At 43.2% G+C, this 26055-nt stretch overlaps 2 protein-coding genes across 2 annotated transcripts; both read left to right on the top strand.

Annotated features, from left to right (window-relative positions):
* Positions 1-579: 579 nt before the first annotated feature.
* On the top strand, positions 580-13973 carry acd (ACD shelterin complex subunit and telomerase recruitment factor). The gene is made up of 2 exons (XM_063875611.1): positions 580-2233; positions 13833-13973. Exons 1-2 carry the CDS (start codon positions 980-982, stop codon positions 13908-13910), a joined length of 1332 nt encoding a protein of 443 aa, XP_063731681.1. The 5' UTR covers positions 580-979; the 3' UTR covers positions 13911-13973.
* A 2126-nt stretch (positions 13974-16099) lies between these two features.
* foxl1 (forkhead box L1) lies at positions 16100-19547 on the top strand. The gene has a single exon (XM_063875622.1). It carries the CDS (start codon positions 16106-16108, stop codon positions 17252-17254), a length of 1149 nt encoding a protein of 382 aa, XP_063731692.1. The 5' UTR covers positions 16100-16105; the 3' UTR covers positions 17255-19547.
* Positions 19548-26055: the final 6508 nt, after the last annotated feature.

Below are 26055 nucleotides of genomic sequence, written 5' to 3'. Positions count from 1 at the left end.
TTTTATTCTCACAGTTTTCGATTGTAGAATTATCGTGGAACCTGAATGCAGCATCAGCTAGGCGGAAAGTGTGTTGAGAAATGACGTTCCAATACGTACACGTCTACCTGTGTGCTAGCGTATTTGCAGTTTAATTTATTGTACGCACAACTTGTATTAGATAATTGATATGAGTGGCTTTGTATAACATGTCTTTGCAAACTAAGACGAAACAGATTTTCCTCTATTCATTTCCTAGATCTAAAAATGGATGTGCGAAGTGACAAATAAAATAAGCGGAACGGGACCATTAGACAAACCCACCAACACAAAGCCACCGAGAACAACGTTACAGAAGTCAATACTATTTCCGCTGTCAGTCAAATATTCCTAACTTGGATATATACACAGTCTAAATACAATTAGTATGCAATAATCAATGAGTCAACAGCTATTCACTGCATATAACTACTACTGATATTCATGGTCATACTGGTTCATGCTAGAGTAACGTTACATAAATTAGTTACGCTGATATTTGCGCTTTTATTTTGAAGGGAACTTCTCTTTACTCTTAACACCGTTACGTGTACTCTTGGTAACTTGACATAACGGTTGCTGCCATTACTTTTGGACAAACGTAAAAGTCATTATGCTTTGCGCAGGATTACATAAAGGTAATTAAGCTAAGTTCGTGTTTAGGAAACGTTATCACAAAGCTATGCTAGCTTTGGGGGGAGAATGATGAAAGACACTTTAAAGCTAACCGCAGCGCAGACCTCTAATTAGCCAGTACTACAGCACGTTCTTAAGTTCTGTTTCTCCTTCCATTTGATCAGAATATAAAGCAAAACCCTCCAATTACAATGTATGATGACTCATAAACGGCCGGTCATTTGTTTCTAAAGCATGCGGTGATGCTTTGATGGAGGAACCAATGAGCGTTGTATATGTTGCCTGACGGAACAAAGCTGGGGACACTCCGTTTGAAACTACAATCATGAATCGAGGTGCTCGCAGTAAACTGCCTCCATGGATAGAGAGTCTGATCCTCAGCTATGGCAAGGAGGAGGGGGGCAGCAGCGGGCGGCTGAAGGCTCATGTCATTGGGGTGGGTCTGATGTCTCAGTCCCAGGCTCAGGGCTCTGAGGGCCCCACGGGGCTGCTCTTCCTGTCCGATGGCGAGCTGCAGATTCCTGCCATCCTCACAGCATCAGCCTGGGAGAATCTTCAGGAGCATGACGACCGTGAGTGTTTCACCAGCCTCGTGAACACCACAGTGTGTATCCAGGACTACCAGCTGCAGTTCAACATGGCCCCGGAACTGACTAAATGCAGCTTCTTCTTATTAGTTGGAGAGCTGGCTACAGCTGCTGCCGGTCCAGTAAAAGATACCCCCCCTGCCAGCACCACACAGCCGTCAATCAGGCTGAAGATTCGCCAGACATGGAGGGCCCTGCTGGCTCATCAGGAAACACAGGACTCTCAGATGAGCCAGTGGGGGGGTGATCTGTCAGAGCTGCTGGGGGAATGGCAGCATGACTGTCTGCATGCTGTGCTTGAGGATGTTCGGGAGAGACTAATAGCAGCCAGAAGCTGCTCTGAGAGCCTGCAGCCCTCTACCTCAACTCGCAACCCACGGCTGACCCCCCCAGACACATCCACTGCCAAACGCTGGAGTGTTGACCAGGCCGGATATAAGAGAGAGAAACGTTTTACTGTCTCCATTAAGTGTCTGCTCATTCCAGAACGAGATGCTGAGCAGCTGCACACACAGCTACAGGTTGGAGCCAGGACGACAGGTGGAATGTGTGCTGCCTCTGAGAACAGAAAGAGAGATTTACCTCAAGTCTGCAAACCTCTGCAGGCCGCGCAGCCTGTAGAGAGAGAGGCCAATGACAGCTCACCTTGTCCTGTGGAGGACAGCATACTACATGAGGACAGAATCACAGTGTTTTTTGATAGCCACAGGCTTTTGTCAAACCCTTGGGACATTTTTCCTCGACCATGTGATACCTCATCATCCTCTGATGTGTCAACAGAAGCAACACCAAACCATTCACCACAAAATCCCACTGCTACTGCATTGAAGTCTGATGATTGTGTAATCCTAACCAGCTCGCAACACCCTGTCCACAGTTTAAAGGAAACATCAGAGCTCAACAAAGAAGAGCACAGCTTCCTCCCTCCGTACCAGAAAGATCCACACTCAACCAGTCTCGCTGCCACTGCCTGTTCTTCAAATTCCACTTCTGTGAGTCCACCACTTTCACACCTTATTTGTGCCACAGACAAACAGCACACACACACAGCACAACAACATCTTCCGGCTTTGGACAAAGAAAGCCAGAGTTTGGAAAAAAACATTAAGGGGACAAATAAGAGAGCATATACAAATTCAGAGAGAAAGCGCAGAGAGCCCACAGCAGAATCCCTGACTGCCTTAGTGGAGCAGGAGAATCAGATCAGTGGCAGCCCCCCATCTTGGCTCTTTGATGCTCAGACAGGCTCCGGGGCTGAAGAAGGGAGCAGTCACCACCCGTTTCAAACTGTAGGGACTGTTTCAGGGGAGCCAAAGGGTCCCACTGTTCACAGTGACGGCAGGCTCTTCTCTTACTCGTACCAAGTGTCTGGACAGAATCATCAGGATGTCAGTGGATTCAGTGTCGCACAGTCCCAGCTGCACTGGGCGGTGAAATATCTTGTTGTTTCAAAGCAGAGAGATCATCCACCCAACACATCAGTATCCTCTAAATAAAATGTCATCTGAAGTTCAAAGTCTGTAAATTGTCCTAAAGGTAAAAATAAATAAAGATATCTGAATAAAGACCCACATGCCCACTTTATGCTATCCCATGCAGGTGTGGGCAGTATGCATGTGTTATCATCACCTTTTCTAAAATGATGTATTTGGATACTTAAGCAAACTAAACAGTCTTGGAATTGCATGAATGAGATATACTGGAGAGCTGAGACTCTTATTCACATGTGATAAAAGTAGTCCTCATATAGCCATTTCAAGTGAGGCCATTTTTGCAACTTGCCTGGCTGTATAAAGAAAAATATATAAGATGATCACACTTTACAACCACTAACTGCAGCCTGATGGCTGATGGGTATATTGAGAGGTATGGGTTTCTTAGCAGTTTCTAAAACCGGAGCGACTGCAGAAAAAGCTATTCTCGCTGAAATTTCAAAATCCGTGTAACAAATCATGCAACACGTTATGAGATTTATTAGAGAACCTGGCATCATATAATTCCATCATACTATTCAAAGCCATTACACACTCTAAATCAAATTTGAATGGGCATCTCACCAAACACAATCTTTATAACCTGTATTAATACACAGAGCTGAGCTGCATCTTAAACCGTCTTCAGATTCCCAGCTGTATGATCTGGCATAAAGGGTACTGTTGCAGCCCCCCCTCGTCTGTGGAATCAGCTCCCAGAAGACTTAAGGACCTCTGCATCCCTCTCAGAGGTCCTTAAGACCCACCTGTTCCTCACCGCATTTCACTGTGCTTCATTTTATATTTAAACCTTTAAACCTCTTAACCTCTTAACCTTTTTCTTTTATCTTTTTAAAACTCAGCTCCCTAGTTGATTTATTTGTATGTATTTTATTAAATATGATCCTTAGGTAGCTTTTATTTCATTTGAGGTTGTTTCCTCCCTCATAGCATTGTGAAGCACCTTGAGATAACGTTGTTTTTAAAATGGTTTATAGAAATACAATGTATTATTATTATTATTATTATTTCATATCAAACATTCCCACACAACCAGCCAGGTGCTATCTTTGTCTGCTGCTTGCAGAGAGTGAGAGTTGATCACCTGATCCATTGCTAACGGAAATATTGCTTCAAGGTAAAACACGGGTCAAGCAACTGAAGTGGACATTTTATTTGATTTTTAGGAAAACCAAAAAACGATTCCAATCCTGTACTGTTGCTATTTAGAGTGGAATAATAGAAGGCTAGCACTCAATGCTGGGAATTATGCTAATATATAATCTATAGATCCAGGGACGTGCACAGACATTTGGAGGGGCTATTGCTCTAAACTGGAAAAGGGGCTTCTAAATAATTACCTTAAATAAACTCACTAATTAATGACACCAGTTCAATACGAATTATTCTTATCATTCTTTATGAGAGCAGTAACGGTAAGGTATCGAATTACTTATTTATTTAGTATTCCATAACTTAATAACAGATGGTCAAACTAAAATGGTAGAGAGGCAGAAATCCTACAATGAAGCGGGACAGTGAAGTGGTCTCCCTTTGTGAGAGGGCGATCAAGAGAAGAGAGCGAGCGTTGAGGGAGTTTACGGAGCAGATGAAAAGACAGAAGCACAATAACAAGTATATTTAGGTGTTTTTCTGTAAATAACCAACGGTGTCAAGAAGAAGTAAAGTCCCCAATTTTCCAAAATCCGACACTAGAGGCGGTCTTAACGCATCGGCACCAATAGCCTACAGTATAATAAATAGTATATGTATAAAACGTAAAATGTGTAATCACTTAGCGATATAGAACATAAATAATAAAAACGTACCTGGTTTAAAACACTAGTGTGGTCCACACTGAAACGAGTTATGCATTCAGAATTTAGCCGGCAATTACGAAGAAGAAGAAGAAGAAGAAGAAGAAGAAGAAGAAGAAGACTTTGACTTTTACAAAAACACTTTATTACAGGTTTACATCAAGTACAACAAAAATCTATTTACCTAGAATAGGTAAATAAAAAAGCTACGCCTTAAAAACTTGTGTAAAGTGCAAATCATCATTCACCACAGAACATACAATGTCTTTATAACACCACCGTTGTTTAAAAGCTTCCAAGTCCCCGATGTTTTTATAAAAACGATGCTCTAGCCAGAGTCTGGCTCTGATGTTGCACAGCCAGATCGCTTTTGCTTCTTGTCCCTTTTTGTTTTCCACTCTGTTCTTCCTACTTAAGTATATAGCCATTTTAGCCTCACCAGAGAGGTAGTTTAGGAGCTGCCACTTTTCCTTGCTTGTCTTTTTGTATGGCGCTCCCATGATAAACACGCTCTCTGTAAAAGCTATACTAAAAAGACTAAAAACCAATGTTAAAAGAGAGAAGAAACCCGTGAGTCTCTGGCACTCTGTAAAAACATGGAAGACAGTCTCTCTAAAACCACAAAATGGACAGTTGTTACTGACAGCAGGATTGATGACAGAGATAAAAGAATTGGAGGCGATAGCGCCGTGTAAAATTCTCCACTGGAGGTCGGCAGTACGTTTCTTTAAGGGGGGTTTGTACAGAATCCTCCACTGTGGGCCTGGTCCGTTTCCGGCACCCAGTCTAGTGCTCCACACAGTGGAGGCCCTGTCCTTCAGTCCATTTTTGTTAATAGTTTTTACAATGTTCGTGTATATAGTCTTTTTGTCAGCTTTGTGTATGGTCATCTTCTCTGGGTTTGCAACCTTGAGCAGGGGGCCCGTCAGCTCCCCGAGCCCTGGGCTCAGGTATATCTCCGGGAAAGGGTCTGTTGGGTCCGGTTTGGCTCTGCCCTGTCCGTAGCTCCTTAACAGTCTCTGCTCCTCAGCGCAGAGGCTCCGGCTCCAGAGTTGCAGGATCCTCTGGGCCACCCGGACAGAGTGTAGACCCAGCAGAGAACCCAAGGCCCGGGCATCGCTCAGCTCCGGCCCCGCTGCTTCCACCACCTGCTGAAGGCTCAGGGTCCCAGATCTGCGCAGCACCACCGCCAGTCCTGGTGTCTCGCTGCAGCTTACGTCCAGCCTGGCTCCATGAATCAGAGGCTCTTTTAACAACCAGTGCAGAGAGTCAGTCTTTGGACACCTTCTATGGTTAAAAAGGGCCCAAGACTTAAAAACACCTTGATAAAAGGGAGGTAGCCCACTTAACTTTAAAATGGTTAAATCAGTTAAAAACAGAGCAGCATCCAGCCCCAGGTTACTCACGCGTCTTAGAATGCAGCTGCTCGCATCTCTCCACACCAAATCAGCCGGGCCGGTAAGATACCTTTGCAGAAACTGCACTCTAAAGGTGGCTGTTCGGCTGGCCAGGTGGACAAGGCCCTGTCCCCCCTCCTCTCTAGGTAAAAACAGCACCCCCTGTGGCACCCAGTGTAGCCCATCCCAAAAGAAATCTACCAATCTCTTTTGTATTTGGGCCAGTAGGCCTGAGGGAGGGTCTACACAGGTAAGGCGGTGCCACAGTTGGGATGCCACAAGGTTGTTTAAAACCAACACTCTACCTTTAAAAGACATCTGCGGTAGCAGCCACTTCCATTTGGACAGTTTTTCCTCAATTTTCTCTGTGACGTTCTCCCAGTTCTTCTGGACTATATTTGTGTTCCCTACAAACACCCCCAGGTACTTTATGCCATCTCTTTTCCATGTCATTCCCTGGGGGAGAACTGGGAGACCGCCACGCCACTCACCGACAGCGAGGGCCTCGCTCTTCTTCCAATTGACCCTCGCTGCCGATGCTGAACCAAAATCTGTCACAATATTGGTTAAAATGTCTGCATCCCTCTGGTCACTAATAAAAACAACAATGTCGTCCGCATACGCAGATAAAACCGTGCTTCCATTAAAACCAGGTAAAAACAGCCCTTGTAGTTTAGAGCGTATTTTGCAGAGGAGGGGTTCTAGGGAGAGTGCATAGAGCATCCCAGACAGAGCACAGCCCTGCCGGACCCCTCTACACACTCTAAAAGGAGCACACAGCCCACCGTTGAACTTCAGCACACTCTCAATCTTATTGTACAACACTTTGATCTTAGCTATGAAACCAGCGCTGAACCCAAACTTCTCCATTACTTTCCAGAGGAAGCTGTGCTCAACGCGGTCAAAAGCCTTTTCCTGATCTAGAGAAATCAGACCAGTATCAATGCCCAATGAGCTGGAGACCTCCAAAACATCTCGAATCAGGTGAACATTGTCCACCATGGACCTGCCGGGCACACAGTAGGTCTGGTCCCGATGGATGACTTGCTCAATAGCTCTCCCCAACCTGGTGGCCAAAGCCTTGGACAGAAGCTTGTAATCCACACACAGCAAAGACACAGGGCGCCAGTTTTTGATGTCCTGCAAGTTCCCTTTTTTGGCAGCAGCGTGATCACCGCTCTGCTGCAGGACATTGGCATAGAGCCAGAGGCCAGACTCTCATTAAAAACGTCTAACAGGTCATGAGACAAGATGTCCCAATAGGCTTTAAAAAACTCAACCGAGAGGCCGTCGATACCAGGAGCCCGCCGTCCCTGCATGCCTTGCAGTGCGGCCTGCAACTCCTGCGTTGTCAACGGCCCTGCGAGCTGTGAGTTGACCTCCTCAGAGACCTGAGGTAGTTCTGCACAAAACTCCTCTGAGAGCGTTTCGTCCTCATTGTACTCACTCATGTAGAGGGTGGAATAAAAACTCACAGCTCGTCTCCTGATCTGGCTTGGCTCTGTTAATTCCTGCCCTGTGTCTGACAGCAGTGAGTGGATTACCCGCCTCTGTCCATTCTTTTTCTCCAGGCCAAAGAAGAAACTAGTGGGAGCATCCATCTCGTTTATGTTTAAAAACCTGGACCTGACCAGTGCACCCTGAACTTTAACGTCCAGCAGGCTGGCTAGAGCCATCTTTTTCTCTTTGAGGATTTCAATATATCCTCGATCTCCTGTGGACTCGCTTATTGTTTCTAGTTCCACTATATTACTCTCCAGGTCTTTCATAGATCTGATGTTGTCCTGTGTGACATTGAGGGTGTGCTGTTGACAGAGCATTCTTATCTCAGTCTTACCATGGTCCCACCATTGCCTAAGACTGCTAAACTCTCCCTTCCTCTGTCTAAAAACACTCCAGAAATAAGTGAGGGCCTCTTTAAAATGTTTATCAAATGTTAAAACCGAATTAAAATGCCAATAAGCACTTCTCGGTAAAACATTTCTAATAAAAACATTACATAGAAGCAAAGAGTGATCTGTAAAACCAGCAGGGAGTATACTGCACATTTTAAAAGTGTTAAAATGATGCTTAAAGCAATAAATGCGATCTAGTCTGGCTGATGAAATCCTATTCTCTCGGATGTGGGACCAGGTGTACTGCCTATCGTCTGTGTGCATCCTTCTCCATACATCCACCAGGCCGTGGGAGTGGACCAGCTGCCTCAGAGCATGCTGGGATGCTGGATGCGGCTCTGCATGGTTGCGATCTAAAGATGCATTCTCTGTACAATTAAAATCCCCACCCAAGAATAAAAAGTCCTCCGTGGCACAGCCGTTTAAAACATCATTAACTTTTTGTAAAAACAGCTTCCTCTCTGCACCGTTTGTTGGAGCATACACATTTATAAAAACAGCCGTAAAAAGGTCAAACCTTGCTTTTATTAAAAGCAACCTCCCCTTGATAAACTGCTCGACCTCCAGTGAGACAGGATTAAAAGACTTGGAGAGAAGGAAGCCCACCCCTCCACTGAGAGAGGTGCTGTGGCTTAAAATGACTTCCCCCTCCCACTCTTTTTTCCACTCATTCTCGTTACTAACGTCGCTGTGCGTCTCCTGTAAAAAAAGCACGTCGACATGTTTTATACTTGCTGTTTGATAAATTAACGCCCTCTTTCTTAGCTCTCTGGCTCCATTGACGTTCAGGCTTCCCACTCTAAAAGTGTCCATTGTGAGTGAGGTAGTGCATACAACAATAAAAACAAATAAGTTCAATAAAACACACATAAGGGGTTTTAACTTCATTGCTGCTTATTTGTTTTCGTACTTTATGCACCAGTTTCTTTAGTCTCCAAGCTTCCTGTTCTGTGAAGGCAGACTCCTCTTTTCGACTAAGATGGAACTTGGCCGAAGAACAAAAAACAACCAAATCAGGGAAATAGTCTTCCACAACTACCCCATGCTGGTTCTTTGTCTGGAGTAGATAGTTTTTTATCATTTCCGCTGTGTACATTTTTCCCTTTTGACTGTCACTGAACCCTATCACGTCACTGCCGTCTGACACACACTCATCCCCACTCTCATCTGTCTGCCCTTGCTCTCTTCCTTTCTTTCCCTCGCTCACCACTTTGCTGCTCTTTCTAAGAGTAGGTGCGTTGTTCCTCGTGCTTCTGCGTTTATTAGCAGTCTTTTTTGTTGTTGCTATTGCTGTTGCCACCTCTTCATCCTCCATCTCAGCAATCTCCACCTGCTCACCCCATGTTTTCCTCTCCTCTCCTGTTTTCACCATATTTTCCTCCTGTGTTTGGCAGACTTCACCTGTCTCTACCATTTTTTCGGTTACCTCAGTTTTTTCTTGTGTTTTTTTCACCATTTTTTTTTTTTTTTTTTTTTTCTTTTTCTCCCACCACCTGATTTTCTTCACCTCTACACAAAACCACAACCTCCCTTTCGTGAACATCCTTACCATCACCCACACCCTGTGCAACACCCCCGCATGCCCCGTCAGACACAGCAACAGCCGGCTGCTCCGGCGCAGCGGCGCTGTCAGCAGCCGCGGCCGCCTCCGGAGGGGAGCCCCCCACCGCCACAGCGGCCACATCAACGGCCACCGTCGCTGGAGACACCCCTCCCTCAGCAGCCGCCGCCGCCTCCGGAGGGGAGCCCCCCACCACCACAGCAGCCGCGTTAACGGCCACCGTCGCTGGAGACACCCCTCCCTCAGCAGCAGCCGCCGCCTCCGGAGGGGAGCCCTCAACCACCACGGCGGCCGCACCAGCGGACACCGCCGCTGGAGACACCCCACCTTCAGCAACCGCAGCCGCCCGCTGCTCCACTACAACCGGCCCGGCCGCAGCCGGCCCCGGCGCGGAGGCAGAAGTGACATCCGGACCAGGCGGAGCCGAGTCCCCGCGCCCCGGACAGGCACTCACGGTGTGCCCCTCTTCCCCGCAACCAAAACACTTCATAACCGATGAGGTTGCAAAAATCACGTAGTCATAATCATCTACTTTAACGTGAAAACGGAGGTTGAGCTCCGCGTTCCGATTGTTAAGTATCATATAGACTTGCCTGCGATGAGACACCACGTGCTTCAGTAACTGAGACTTACACCCAGACAGCATCTTCTTCACCGGAGAAACAAGTTTCCCGTGTCTGGATAGCTCTCTACTGAGGAACTCATCAGTTATGAAGGGAGGGACGTTGGACAGTGGCGGCTGGTGAACATTTTTTGGGGGGGGGCGCAGTTGGGCGGCACGGTTTAAATAGCACTTTTTTAGAGGTTTAGCTTAAGACAGTTGGTTAGGTGGCTGCGGCCACATTCGTGCTTCTTACATTTTTGTGTGAAGTGCTTTAGATCCTTCATCCCGGTTGTAGTCCAAAGTGTTTCAGTCCCAGGACTTTGAAATAACAGACAAGGGAAAGAAAAAAAGGCATTGCTCACTGTACAACCAGCTAACCAATTCCTCTTAGCATACAAGTTTGAGGAGAAAGTCCGAGTGTAGGTTCTCCCGCGATCAGTGGTCGTCTGTTGAATGTTTAAATCCGGACGCTCGGGTCCCAAGTCTTTCAATTTCTTCTTTTCGACATCTGATAGTCGATGAAACGGTGTTTTAAGTAGAGCTTGCACGGAGTTCTCAGCCATCGATGTCGCCATATTCACTCAATCTAAGTTTCAGCTAGCTACGGTGCTGCTCTTTACGCTTGTGGTTAGGGAATGATAACGATGCTGATTCGCCGAAATAGTCCAATCGCGTATCTAAGAATGTCACATTGAACTAAGAAACAATGCCATTGGCTGTGGGCGCAAAGATTTGCGCCCACAGATCTAAGTTTCATCCTCCAATGAAAAGCTATCCTTGCTAAAATGACTGAGAAAAGTATAAGCTCTCCTATAGACTCCCATGTTATCGGCGCCCACGGACGGTAGCCGACCTGCCTATTCTCAGAAAAGGCGAATGGCAATATATTATGTCCGGACACATTTTAGCGGTTCTTGACAGTGGTCTCCCATACACATTTAACCCATAAACACGGTACATTTCTTATTTCAATTATGTTGTATATATAACGTTTTTTAACTCAAAAACTCAGGGTGGGCGGCGCCCAAGCGCCCACTATTGACGCACCGCCACTGACGTTGGATAAAACCACTTTGGTTGCAGGGAGCGTCAGCGGCTGCACCCGCACAAACATTTCACTCACCGTGATGCCTGTCTCGATAACGCGGTTCACTTTCTCCACCTGGTCCAGAAAGATCACGACCGCACTGTTCATCCGCGCCAGGGACTTAATGCTGCTGTGTCCGACCTTCTCCCCCACAGCCAGCCCGATATCCTCCACAGTGCATGGGAAGCCGGCCGATATTTTGATGCCGTGCTTCCGAGTGAGTCTGGCAAAGTCTCCATTCACCATGGCGTCAGACGCCGGCCGGCGAGACACCGGCAGGAGAAGCCCGCAAAACACCCCAAAAACAGCACCAAAAGACCCAAAAATTAAGCAAAGTAAACTATCACCGATAAACTATATTAAACTAACACCCATAAACAAGTAAAAACGGAAAAAATTTAACTATATAACGTCGCTCTTTTCTTTCGCTCACACTCCGAAATCTCCCAGCATGCACCGGAAGAAGAAGAAGAAGAAGAAAGCTGCTAACGCTAAGGCCACAATAATTGTATTGCTGCGAACAAGCACCACGCCATTGAAACATCAACTTTGTTATAATGTTATTTCCCCTTGCTATGTGTTTTTAAAGCATATTTGACATTTCCGGGGACAGATTGACCCGGGGATTGGCCACCAAAGCCAGGCAGGTATTTGGTATGATCACCTTAGCCGTATGAGGCGGGACTCGGAGGGCTTTCCTTTACTCTCAGCTGTCAGATCGTAAACCAGGTCACGTGACTGGGGGCAGATGACAGCGCTGACAAGTTGTGTTTCCCGCAGCGAGACGCTACAATACTAATTGTGGGCTTATCATGTTGATTCGGCCACAGCAGAAAAAGAAAAAAAAACTCGCTCTCTCCAGAAGGGCAGGTCAGCCAAAAAGGGCAAACGGGCCATTGCCCGGGCAACATTAGCCCGTACCTGTGCACGTCCCTGTATAGATCCTTTGAAAGATAGTATAAAGAGTTTACTGAACACTCAGCATGACATTTATTTGACTTATTAAGTCACAAGTCTCTCTGAAGAAGTAAGGATGAATGGTTCTGGAAATTACTTTTTAGATTTAAGTTTAAGGTATTTAATATATGACAATAAAGATAAAATATTGATTATTCCAAATTTCCAAATGATGGAACGTTTATCATCTAACTTTGTTTTATTTCTGGAGAGTACAGCAGTTTTCTATTCCTCCAGAAGATGTCAGCAAATATACACAAAAATATATATTTTTTACAAAGATAAACTACAAATACTCCATTACATTATTCGCAGCGGCTCAGAAGGAAAGCCCACAGCATTATCAAAGACCCCCATCACCCCAGCAACAAACTGTTCTGTCTGCTGCCGTCTCGCAGGCGGTACCGCAGCATCAGGACTAAAACCACCAGACTTAGAGACAGTGTCATCCCACAGGCCGTAAGACTATTAAACACCTGAGCTCTGTAAACGGCCTCCATGCTCACGGTAGTTTCCTATATGCTCACGGCTGCATTTCCCCCTTAAGATATACGATATCAGGATCGGGGTCGCCGAAGACTATAACAATTCTATCATATGGCTCTTGTGTCAATAAATGTTCTTTAAACAAAAACTAAGTCTCTCCTGATTGAAATATATACTGTATATAATAAAAATAATGTTCATATATCATGAATTTAATAATAAAACGCTAGTTCATCTTTATTCTGATACACACTGACTGTTGTGATAATTAAAAGATGCAACAATGTAGAAAATTGACATTTCTGCCCTATGTATAGTTTTATTATAGATGCCTATTGTGGACAGAGCCCACTGGTATAGTAATGTCCTTCATTAATGGTCAAATATTTTGCACCAAGGTGTCTGAAACTTTATTGATAAGGATTCTTAAAGTTTTAGCTTGTTCCTTCCCTACATGTTAGAGCTTTACTCTGCATAATGATGCGTCATCTGCTGAAGAGGGAATGTTTGTCTTTTCACACATTAAAAGTACCAACATGATGCTGTGACACTTTGGAAGAACCATATACAGGTGTGAAGTGAGAACCCCCCCCCCCCCCCTCCACCATTCAATGAGAAAGAAAAACATGTTGTTCGTAAAACAAATATTTGCATATTTGTACATTTTGGAATTTAAATGCAGGGGCAGTAGCTGTCAATTCAGATTATTGGAAAGAAAATTGAAAAAACACATACAGCTATTTGTTATTAGAATGTGAATCTTTTTTGTAAAACATGCCTGGAGGGAAACAACGGATAGACTGAGATTAGCACGTTACACATTTGAGGAGAAATTAAATGAACTTGAGTGGGGAATACATTTGCAAGGTCTTTAACATTTTAGAAAGAAATTGATAAGCTCCCCCTCTAAGGTCATGCTTTTTTAAATATTAGGATAAGTTCAATTTAAATGTTGACTTTTGTTAAGATTAGTTAGAACACAGGCTGACCCTTTGCACATCCTTTGGGAGTACAGTGAGCTGACACTAAATTAAAACATGAAAGAAAACACAGTAATCTAATTCTCGGACTGGCCATTTAATGTTAATCATGATACAATACGTTTTGTTAGTTGTATGGTGTCCAAGATTTTAAAAAAAAACATGGAGCTTGGTTAATTAAAACTTTTGACCGTTGGACACAGTTGCACTTTTGTTATTGTGTCTTTAGGATACAGCCTTGATATCAGCCTAAAGCTGCACACATCATGCTCCAATACAGCTGATGCACTTTTGTATTAATATCACTTCTAAAATGTGACTCCTATATTTTACAGAAAGGATTTCTCAGCAGCTGCCCTGAAAATGTGAAATTGCTTGCTGTGGCCTGCACGTCTGATACTCGTTTCATGTGAGTTTTTTTTGCTAATGAATCACCATTTGCTGAGAGGGAAACAGACAAAAGACCAACTTCTGAGTTTATCCACTGAAAGCTCCAAACCCCTAATGTAAGCAGGAGCCAGCTGTGCGCACTTGTAAAGTTGTTATAATCCTCCTTTGACCTATAAACAGGAAAATACATAATATAAAGCATCATGCAGAAACTACAAATAACACTGTCCATGTTGTCCTTGTAAGGCAACACAGTTCCGAGTGTCTATCTGCAGCTTCCCAATGGGCCTCACGACACATTTCATTTAGCTCAGCTGTGATCCAAAATGCAGCCAGGAGCTTACAATTGTGTGATCAGTGTGTTCTTCGAATTTTTAAGGAATACATATGACAACATGTTTTCATGGTACCACCCAACCACGCACTCTCTTGTCATGCTCTCATTGACTGTTTTATGCTTATTAATGGATTTACATAAATGTTCATATGGCCTTTATGAGGCTAATGATGTCCAGTTTCTTTTGAGATGTGTCTTCAGTTCATGTTCAGTTTGTGCTGCTGGAACAATACATACTTGTTGCAAAAATGAAGGGGGGTACAAAAATAATAACACTATTGGACCGAATGGGGACGGTAGCTGGTTATTTTCTATTATTTAAAACAATGACCACATAGTAGAATGTCGGTCATTACAACTCAGAACCTTCTTTTTATTTTTGAAAGATAAAACAAGGTAAGGTACACTGGAACCTTTTAGATCCCATGCAGGGAAACTGAAGTTCCACAGCAGCAGCACAAATGTACAAGAACAGTTTTTTCATGTCCTGTACCTTTTTGGCTTGTGACATCTTAAAAATAAGAAAGAAGCAAATATTTGAGAAAATTCCTTAAGAAAATGTATTTAGCAGAGTTTTTTAATGTACTTCCTTAATTATCACATTATCCCTTAAATGTATCTTCAAAACCTTCAGGTTAGGAAAACTGCAAAAATAATTGTACTGGAAGAAATAGAAGCTGCTAAAAGCCACTTTTTATAAACTCACTCTGCATTCTATTGGCGTTAAATATTTTTGCTTTTCATTTTTTCTATGTATTGCTCTGTGTAATTTTGCATTATGTGTTTTATGTGTCATCAGCTGTAGGTTGAGCTCAGTTTTAAAATGTTGATCTGCTCTGCCCAGGGACTGCAAGATCAAATATTGCAAATAAGAAAAAATAGTACTATAGCATTCATGTAATCAACTAACTTATTCTTGTTATATTCTGTATTTGAACCACTTGGGAACTATTGAGATTTAATTTAATTTAAATTAAAGTTTCAAACCTTTCTTATTTTTGGCCATGTGGGGGATTTACTGTCCACAGATGCTGATGGTAAATGTGTTTAAGTCTAAATGGTTTTTCAAAATCCCTCATTAATGACTAGGATACCGATAATGAAAATGATAACTGAATCATTCAATACAAATCTGAAAATAAAATAAATATAACATTTTAAAAAACGTTTACAACTCCGGCGCGTGATAAAAAAAATCGACCATAAAATGAATAGGATAATGATCCATATAAACCAGCTGAGGTTGTAGCAGTCTACTTTTGATCATGTCTCGTTAGTCTTCATTGACTGTTTCCTCAGTTCTTTGGATGGAAGTGTTTTGGGGCCTGACACGGGGTAAAAGAAATTGTTAAAGTTATTTTCACTTTTATACACTTTATTTTGATTTGAGCAAACCCAAAGCAACTCCCAGAAAGACTCCGAAGTGTTTGCTTGTTCTCTCTGTGTGAGCAACTCTCAGCGTCAGGGTGGACGTGATATTTCAAACAGCACATCAGTGCGTTTATGTATTGGGTGCCCGGAATTTTTTCCAAATAAACACAGCTTGATTCGACCTGGGTGGGCAGACTTATCAAGCGACTAATTCTATAAACACATGAGGGAATAACCCGGCACCTCATTGGTTGTTGGGCAGAGAGGGGGGACATAAGGGAGTTTCAGCGCAATGAAATTTTAATTAATGTGGGTGGGCTGAGAACACCACCGACTGTTTATGATGGACAATTTATTTCCCAGTGCAAAGTCAACACAATACAGCAAACGTAAAACAATTATTAACATTTTCTGGGGTCCTCATGAGCCTGGGGAATCAGTCGGTGGAGGAGAGCAGCTCCAGGAGACGACTCAACTTTACCCAGGACGCACTCCAGCCTCCCCGGCGTCATGACGCTCTACCACGGCCGCCTGCCCTCTCTAGGAGTGCCATCTTCGGCTCTGAGTCTCTCCAGTGCCCCGCTCATCTACCTGTATGGAGGGGACAGCGCAGGGGTTGTGCCCGCTGCCTTGAGTTTCCTGCCGGCCCGCCAGGAGCCCCCGCAGAAGCCCCCCTACAGCTACATCGCACTCATCGCCATGGCCATCAAGAGCGCGCCGGAGCAGCGCGCCACGCTCAGCGGCATCTACCAGTTCATCATGGACCGCTTCCCCTTTTATCACGACAATAAGCAGGGCTGGCAGAACTCCATCCGACACAACTTGTCCCTGAATGATTGCTTCATCAAGGTACCCAGGGAGAAGGGCCGGCCCGGGAAAGGCAGCTACTGGACTCTGGACACCAAGTGCCTGGATATGTTTGAAAATGGCAACTACCGTCGGAGGAAGAGGAAGGCGAAGAGTCAGCAGGATGCTCTGGAATTCAAAGCCGGTGGACACAAACGCATTAAGGGCCAGGGGCCATCCAGGGACCTCCAGTCCTCTCATAAGCACCGGACTGGCCCGGGGTTAGCAGAGGTTCCAGCAAGGTGCCATGCAGAGAGGGTAGAGACACAACCTGACACAATAGCAGTTCTTGTCGAGCTAAACCAGACTGAGATGTCACAGCACCCCCCCACACTGAGACCTAAGAGGTCCCCCGACAGAGACGCTCTTGCATGCACCGGAAGGAGGCTGGACGCCCCTCAGCCTGGGACATGTCTGGCTCCAAGACAGGCTGCCCTGTGGATGGACGGTGAGCCTGAGGGAAACCTGTCAGCGGTTAGCGGAAGAGGAGGGGAGAGGAGTCCGCTCTGCGCCTTCAGGTGCGCCGCCAACACAGACCCAGCTGCAGCAGCACAGGGCAGACCCAAAGAAACGGTACCAAGCAGGGATAAATCGAAAGGTTTCAGCATTGAGAGCATCTTATCGAAAAGTGAAGACCAAGCGCGCGGAAGCATCCTCCATATGTCCGCGGACACGTGCGCAGACCGTGGAAGTCCGGCATGCAGTACTTCTGTTGTTCTCGGCGCGCAACCACATCAGCTGTACCACATGGGATTCCCCTTCTGCTCCTACCTGTCACTCACATACCCCGACAAACAGCTGCATCTGACATAAAGGAAATATGACTCTAGACTGAGGGGTTCCGCGAGACGCGGATATGAGCAGCATTTTTATACGACGAAATGTGCAGTGGTTATTGTGTGTTAATGTAAAACAAATGTTGCAATCCTACAATGTTGTCATTTTTACGTGAACATATTAGGAAAGCTCATATATAAAGTATTTATCTTTTCATTAATGATGACGAAAACATTTAGAGGGTTTTTCTGAAAATCAGTAAAGAATCTTGAGCGTTATGACTCGGCCTGTGATGCATGCAGCACAATGTGAGAACACAGTTTAGTATTCAGATATAGTTTTATCATAATGCTTTGAATTCCATGTGCAAAAAAGTTTAGTTTAGTTAAAAAAAAATGTCATATGATTTATTTAAAGATGTGAGTCCAAAAAGAAATAATTTGCTACGGTAAAATGTGTTGCTATTTGAATAGAATTTGTCTTGTTGTTTTTATAAAACAGATAATAATACTGTTTTAAAGAATGCCAGGCCTTATCTTTACTGAGCCTTGTTTAGTTTGGCAGATTTACTTAGAATTAATATTATTTATCAGCAGGGTTTGAAAAAAAATAGATGGTTGTTCACCTTCACGTTTTGTGTAGTTGTTTAATCTTCAAATTAATATGGTAAGAATCACCATTACAGAAGTCCTGGGTCAGACATTCAATATAAGCTAACATTCAAACATGAAGACAGAGCCTGGAGGACAGCTGTGACTCTGATGCATCCTGCCTAAAGGGGAACAGTGCTGCGTTCATGGGTCAAATGTGAACGGTTGAACCATGTGTGTTTCATCCATTCTATGAATAACCGGTTTCAATGTCAATTAATGGGTATTATATCTGCAATACAACTGCGGTGCACCTCACATACAATGTATTTTAATACTGGCAATACTGACTCTTAGCATGTTGAGAGCAGCAATGTTACTTGAGATAAGAGCACAGGTTAACAGAATGACTTGGAACTTTGGATCCTTTAAAGTAATACATCGTCTGACCGAGAAGGAAATCTAAAGGTCCACTTATTATCTCTCCTTCAGTGTTTAACCACATGTATTGTTCCTTGAATGGAGTTCACTCAATTTTAATGCATAGGAGATAGACCATGAGATGCACTTTATTTTATATCAGACTGTTCTGAAGGTCAACAATAAACGTTCCCACTCTAAATCCAGTCATGTTTGAAAAAGCCTTAGTGTGTTTTTCGGGAATTTTTAATATTTTTGTAATCTACGGACTGATAGCCTTGAAAGTCCTAAATGAGCCTTTCTGAGCTCTAATTTGTTGAAGAGTGACACCTGCATGAAATCAGAGTGCTCTGTTGACAGCATCATTACAAACAGGGCAGCCATGTCTAAATATAGGCCTGTAGCTTCCACACTCGTCTCCTGAAAAAGTTGGACTGTGCGGGGCTCGAGATCTGCAAATCAGGAATGTTGAAATAAATAAACTTCCCCACATTTGAAGAGAGGAACTCACAATCACAAGCATTTCCTGTGTATAGGATTCTTTTGGTCAGATGTGTAAATAAAACATCTGAAGGGAAAGAATGGAGGCAAGGAAGGAAAAAGAAGGATCAGTTTAACGGAACACTTTGTCTCTGGGATTCCGCAGCATTTCTTTTGAATACATGAAGCTCTCTAATTGGTTCCACAAGTCTTCTCAAAGCAAAGTGAGTTAATACATGTTATTCATCTGATGGTTTTTGTTTAAACAGTAAATAAATCCTCATGAGAAAGAGGCTCAGACAAAAAGGAAACCCTCTCATTTTTATTTGTGATCTGAGAAAACAAATTGATCACAGATCTGTAACATGCTGGTGTTCTGCAGAGACTACATTCTGGAGCATGCTAGGTTTATTAATCAGAGCAAATATCTGTTTCTTCTTAATATTGTTTCTTTTCAAATATCCACTTAACCCATCTTTGGGTTTAATGAAGATTTGACTTAATGATGAATCAAAGTTTTTTCAAAGGTGTGGGACCTCTTTGAAAAATAAAAAAGCCTGCAGCTATAAAGATGTGTTGTGCGTTTTCCCCTTTACCATCCCTTTAAAATGTACAACTTACATCGTTTGTACAAATATCATCATCATTATGTCATTTGTAATCTGGCTAGCTATGTACTTTATAAGTCTCGCCCCTTTGAATGTTTACATAAACGTTGTTTGATTTCTAGCTGCCTGCATCTCGCTGACTGTCTATGGATCTCCATTGTTTGTTTTCAGAACTAAAAAGATGTAAAACTCTTTAAATAAATTGTGAATTGCATTACTGTGTTCTCTGAATCAGGCTTCAGTCTTATTTTTCTGTATTATAAAAGGAAAGCATGTGCTTATGACTTGATGTTCCAGTGCTACAAGCTTAAATAGCACACTTGTGGTTTGGAACTAACCCGTATGACTGAACGTGTTTGAATGACTTAAAAGCTTTAGCGAATGATTTCGTTTTATAGCCAATCTGTTGCGTTTCATGCTTTTTTGCTGTGTTTTGCTTATACAACTTCAAATTCAGTGCTGTTAAGAGGGAAGTGATCTCCCGTTCTTCCTGTGTGGAGCTCCTTTCGGTACTTGCAGATGAGTTCTGTTCTGAGCTGAAAGTCTTCATCATGGCAGAGCCTCTCTGTCACAGAGAGAGAGTTAAAGCTGCAACTCTGGAAAGTGTCATTGCCTGCGTTTCATGTGCAATCAAGTCCCGGCTCAAAGCTGCATAACACAGTTTAAAGCTCAATGATTCAAAAGACCTCCTAATCCATGTGTTTATTATATTTTTTCACTCTCTACATAAACCGGCTACACTTGTCCAAATACACACTCAGCACAGAGGGAGGGCAGGGCCTTGATGGAGATTGATGGGCTTGGTTCAGGCCACATTAGCTGCTAATCAAGTTAGGTTTCCTGGCACAGAGGTCTATACCTCATTATGTGCCTCAAATATCCTGCAGATCAGGACTGATGCTGTTCACAACCTCGCAGACACAGAGAGATACAGCAGCATGAACATCTGTAAAGTATCATGACATTAAATAAAAGGGAGTGCATATGATGTTCATACAGTCTGCTGTTTCTGAGGCTGCGTCATGCTGCAGCTTCTTTCATGTGTTACCAATCTGTAAATGTAAATTATAATAAAGTCACAGTTCCTATTGTAGGAAAAAACTTTTAAATGAATCTAATTATGTCTGTTAAACTAAAGCCTCTATGAAACCAACATCAGCACTTTACTGTTCTTCAAGTTTTGCTTTCTACCAGCTGACCCATCAAGTTAAAAATGGCCTTAATAAACAAAATATGATGAAGATGTTTGCAACTTAAACGTGACTGAAAATTAAATTAAAACATAGATCAGTAAATACATTTTTGCATTAATTTAACTTACGACTAAAGCTTGTTGCGTGTCTTGAAAAGCGCTATATAAATTAAATGTATTATTATTAACTTATCCCATAAGTAAATTATTTATCCTTGGTTTGTACTGATCCCATGACAATTAACACCCTAAAAGAGTAACCATTTATACGGACATTCATGTCTTTACCTCTCATTAGTTATTTAAGGGCTTCCTACTCTGACAGATCGTCCAAATGTGGGTCAGCACCAAGGGGAGACCGCAAGTGGGGCTGTGACTAAAGATGTGTTTACTGCTAAAGCAGAAAACAAACAGGATGGAGCTGGGCAGGAAGCCTGTAGTCAGACAAACAGGTGAGCTGACTGACCCCCCAATATTCTCAGACATTTCTCTGTTGTTGGCTTTTTTCTGGTTGGGTTTATGAATTATCCTACAAATGTAGTCTTTGGCCCAGAAATAAGCATCCAAAGAAGCTGAGATAAAGAGAGCTGATTTTGGGGGTCCTACAAAATGTCCATGGGTAAGTACTGTCAATAGTGAAGATTGTTTTACATTTCTTTAATTATCACAGCGTTTGTCTAATCCCATCAAACTACACTTTATTAGCCCACACTTCTTTTCAATGAATTACTTGGAGAACCTTGACAATGTGGCTCACTATCAGCAGGATCTGTCTTTGCCTGCAAGATGCTGTTTTTTCACCTGGGGAGTGTGTGTGTGTGTGTGTGTGTGTGTGTGTGTGTGTGTGTGTGTGTGTGTGTGTGTGTGTGTGTGTGTGTGTGTGTCATCATGGGCAATTTGCTCCTGAAGGCTCCGACTGTAGAAATACCACTGAGGAAGTTTGGACCACTTTTTATAAAATAAGATAAGATGGACCATTATTTATCCCTGTGGGGAAATTCAGGAGTTTAAGCAGCAACAAAGTGAGAGTGAAAAACAGGACAGGACTGATTCACACAAGGATAATCAAATTAAAATGCAATACAGGTAACAGGTAACTGTTAAAACAAACTGTTGAAACAAAAAATGATTTAAATAGACAAGAAAGAGTGGAAACAAAGCAGAGCTGCTAAAACAGGCAGCCACTCACCAGCTCCGAGTTCTAGTTGTCTTTATTAGTGTCCAATCAAAAGATCAAAGATAAGTTCCAATATGAGCATCACCCGAGCGCAGGACAAAGGGGGCAATAAGTGGGGAAGAGGCCTGTCGACTGTTCAACCTTATAAAGAATATTTTTATACCTGCATATTCAATACATAGCACATGGTCGTAGCAGTGATGGAAAAAGTACTCAGGTCTTTTAGTTAAGTAAAATATACCATATTTTCAAAACAAGTAAATGTCCTGCATTCAAAATCTTACTTCTGTAAAAGTACAGAAAAGTATCAGCATCAAAATATACTTTAAATACCAAAAGTAAACGTACCTGTCTGTATATCATGTATATTAAATGACTGCATTATAATTATTGCTGTATTAATGTTAATGTTAATTCATCACAGCTGATAAAGGTGGAGCTCATATACTGCTGCTTGATATTTTACCAGTTATTATATGACAATGTTTACTTATTAGTGGTTTATATTTGGTTTTAGCTAATAATCTGCATCTGTAAAGTAACTTATAACAAAGGCTGTCAAATAAATGTAAAATTACAATATAGGCTTCTAAAATGTAGTAAAAGTAGCCTATACAGTAGCTGAATACAGAAAACTCATTGAAAGTACAAGTTCCTCAATATGTACTTGAGTAAATGCACATTTTTTAATTCCACCCCAGTCGTAGTGCGATACACAGGAATACGTATTTTCATTTCTAAGTGTTTTGCAGTAAGAGCTGGAAGCGAAACCCTAAAGACCAACCGTGGTCCATCCTGCAGACGATGGCGTCATCCTGGGCCGGACGAGACCCCCCCACAAACTCTGCTCTCATCAAACTTTTCAACATTCTGCTGCTTTGCTTTCACGAACTGTAAATAAATACTCACAGTCTCATGAAGCTTGTGTGTATATGTATGCGTGTATACGAACACTGGCAGAAGGAGTTGTACACAGCAGCAGGATTACCACCCCCACACTGGGACCACCCTGAATCTAACACTTAATCCAGGAGGAAGTGGAGCTGCATCACAGGCTCACTCCACACACACACACACACACACACACACTCTCACTTGTACACGCAAACACATGCACAGTCACACACACACTTGCAAAGTAGGATTTCTTTTGCAATGGTACACACACATGCAAACATACACACACTTCCCTTGGGCTAAAACAAACCACTTCAGATGTATTCTGCACAGCTGCTCTCGTACTAGGCCGACATGTTTTCTGGATGTGTTATTGTCACCGTGACTTTGAATGAATCATAGTTTGTACAGACTGTTCAGTGTCAGTCTACTGTAAAATACATTAGTGAAGCTATGTGTGTTCTGTCCAGTTTGTGAGTGTGTTTGTGTGTATGCAGGCTCCCTTGCGCATATGTAAATTATCCTTAAGAAGAAACAATGGAGGGGCTTCCGGTTTGGTTTCAACTTTGCAAAAACCCGTATTTTTCTAATACCCTCAACGACCCAAGTACTTTACAAACTCAGTATAACATCGAGTCATCAGGAACAATGTCAAAAGCAACGAAACAGTCAAAGAAGAGCGAGAATGAAGCCCCGAGTGCCTGCGCTAACATATGCTTAACTAGCATCGAAGACCTGCTGGAAAAACATAGAGCTAGCATAGCGACGGATCTTAAAAACTCCCTCGCTGCACTGGAGTCAAGGCTGGAAAAGATGCAGACCACGGTGTCAGACCACGGACAACGTATCATCTCACTGGAAACCAGTGCCGAGTCAGATGATCAGCGTATTCGTGCTCTGGAGGCGAGGTTGGTAACTTTGGCCGATAGCAACAGCAAGCTACTAGCGAAGACGTCGGACCTGGAAAGCCGGAGTCGCAGGAATAATATCCGAATCATTGGCCTCCCAGAATCAATCGAGGGGCCCACACCCACCATGTTTTTCTCGAGACTGTTAGTTGAACTGCTCGGGGAGGAGATCTTAGAGTCCCCTCCCGAGCTTGACCGAGCGCACAGGGCGCTAACAGCCAAACCACAGCCGGGAGCGAGGCCGCGGCCGGTGATTATCCGACTGCATCTTTACCAGATTAAAGACCTAATCATACGAGAGGCCCGCAAAAGTAGGGGAAAGCTACAATATCAGGGAGACCTCGTCCAGATCTTCGAAGACTATGCTCCGGAGGTGGCCGCGGAACGCACAAAATACCGGACGGTGATGGCAGAACTGTACAACCTCTCTCTCAGGCCCGCACTACTCTTCCCGGCTCGCCTTCAGGTAACACTCAACGGCGGGACAAAGAGGAGGTTCTCCTCCCCAGAAGAGGCCGCGGCGTTCGCTTCAAGCTACAAACAGAGCTCGAGGCCTGACTAGCTTGAGCAGCTAGGCTAGGCATACACTACACCAAAGTCACTTTTCTGCAGCAAACTGAGTTTACTCAGACAATTTATTTTCTTGCTGGTTTTGCACATATTTGCAAATTTAAATTTTTCGGTTCTACGGAACAACTAAATGTACAAGGGTATTTTGCTTTATCCTCGGTTTATTTCCTTAAAGCTGCAACTTTTATTTCTTATTTTTAATTTTTTACAGAGCTGATAACGTCGAGCATAACCAAGCGTAGACTTGGTTTGCCTTGTTCTGTTCTAAAAGTTCACTCAATACAGTAATGGTAAACAAATGTTTAATACCTTACTTGGGTTATTAGTTAACTTTGTAATATTTCACATATTACACAGAATATTTTATTGTTATATAGGCCTACTCCACTTTATATTGGAAGGGTACATTGACGTACTTTGTTAAAGGTTCAAAGGGTAATGTCAAACATATTATGACACTTGTTGAGTTATGGGCTCTGAGAGGACTTCTTGAGGTAAGATGCTTCAGAAAGGGAAGTATGAGCAAGTTAGTTTAGATGACATTTCTAGGAGCTGGGAGGGTTATGAAAGGGGACCGAGGCAGGAGTCCAGGTCTCCTCACAGATGGGGTGGGGGGGTTAGGGAATGGGTTGGTAAAGAGACCTTTTTTGTCTGCTTTTTGTGGTTTGTTAAGTTTTTGTTACCATTTGTTATGATTTCACTCTTCTTCTGCTGCCTGCGTCTTAGAATCGACCTGATAAACCTTCTACCATCTGCTGTAACATGACTGGCTCATTAGATGGAGGGACCAACGGTGGGCAACCGGTAAGGTTCACCTCTTTAAACATGGGGGGGCTTGAATGCCGCATTAAAACGAACAAAGATTATGACTCATATCAAAAATCTGAACGCCGACGTGATACTTCTTCAGGAGACACACCTTCTAAGGTCTGAGCATGGGAAGTTGAGCCGACCATGGATAGGACAAATCTTCCACTCCCAATTTAATTGTAAAACAAGAGGTACAGCCATATTAATAAAAAAAAACGTTCAATTTGCCTCCAGTAAAATTATCACAGATCCAGAAGGACGTTATACAATTGTCTCCGGTAAATACCAGAAGCCTGTAGTCTTAGCATCGATGTATGCCCCTAATTGGGATGACCACAGCTTCTTCAATTCAGTATTATCCCTAATCCCCAATCCGGACACCCATACTCTGATTCTTGGTGGGGATTTGAATTGTGTCATTGACCCAGTTCTCGACAGATCGAGCTCCCGAATTATTCCGCCCTCAAAGATGTCTCAAACTTTGTCCACCTTCATGGACCAGTTTGGCTACATTGATCCCTGGAGATTCATGTACCCATCTTTTCGTCAATATTCCTTTTTCTCACACGCCCACCGCTCTTTTTCCCGTATTGATTACTTCCTAGTGGATAAAAATCTTATCTCCTCACTTACTTCTGTACAATATTTACCCATAACAGTTTCAGATCACCCAGCTGTAGTACTAGATCTTCGTTTTGACCTAAAACCCAAACATTTTAGGTTTTGGCGTCTCGATCCTCTTTTACTTAAAGAAGGAACATTTTGTAATTACATTTCTGACTCAATCACAGTCTTTTGAGACACCAACAAAAATAAAGAGACCTCCCCGTCATTGCTATGGGATACCCTGAAGGCTTTTCTCAGAGGCAAGATTTCATACGCATCCTATGCTAATAAACAACGCAGAATGCGTAAGGAAGAACTAGGAAAATTAATCGCAGACTTGGACAGATCGTTAGCAGTAACAAATACCTCGGACTTGTATAAAGAGAGACTCAGACTTAAGACAGAACTCGACTTACTCCTTTCAGCAGAAGCTGAATGACTACTTCTGCGTTCCTATGGATCGCTATATGAACACGGTGACAAGGCTGGGCGGCTCCTTGCTCATCAGCTAAAAGCTAGACAAGCAGCCAACCAAATTATCCAAATTAGAGATGAATCAGGCACAGTAGTGACCGACCC

Source organism: Eleginops maclovinus, chromosome 2 (genome assembly GCF_036324505.1).
Source record: "Eleginops maclovinus isolate JMC-PN-2008 ecotype Puerto Natales chromosome 2, JC_Emac_rtc_rv5, whole genome shotgun sequence".
In the NCBI taxonomy this organism is placed as follows: Eukaryota; Metazoa; Chordata; class Actinopteri; order Perciformes; family Eleginopidae; genus Eleginops; species Eleginops maclovinus.
Note: the sequence above shows the minus strand (reverse complement) of the source record. Positions and strands in the feature narration are given on the sequence as shown.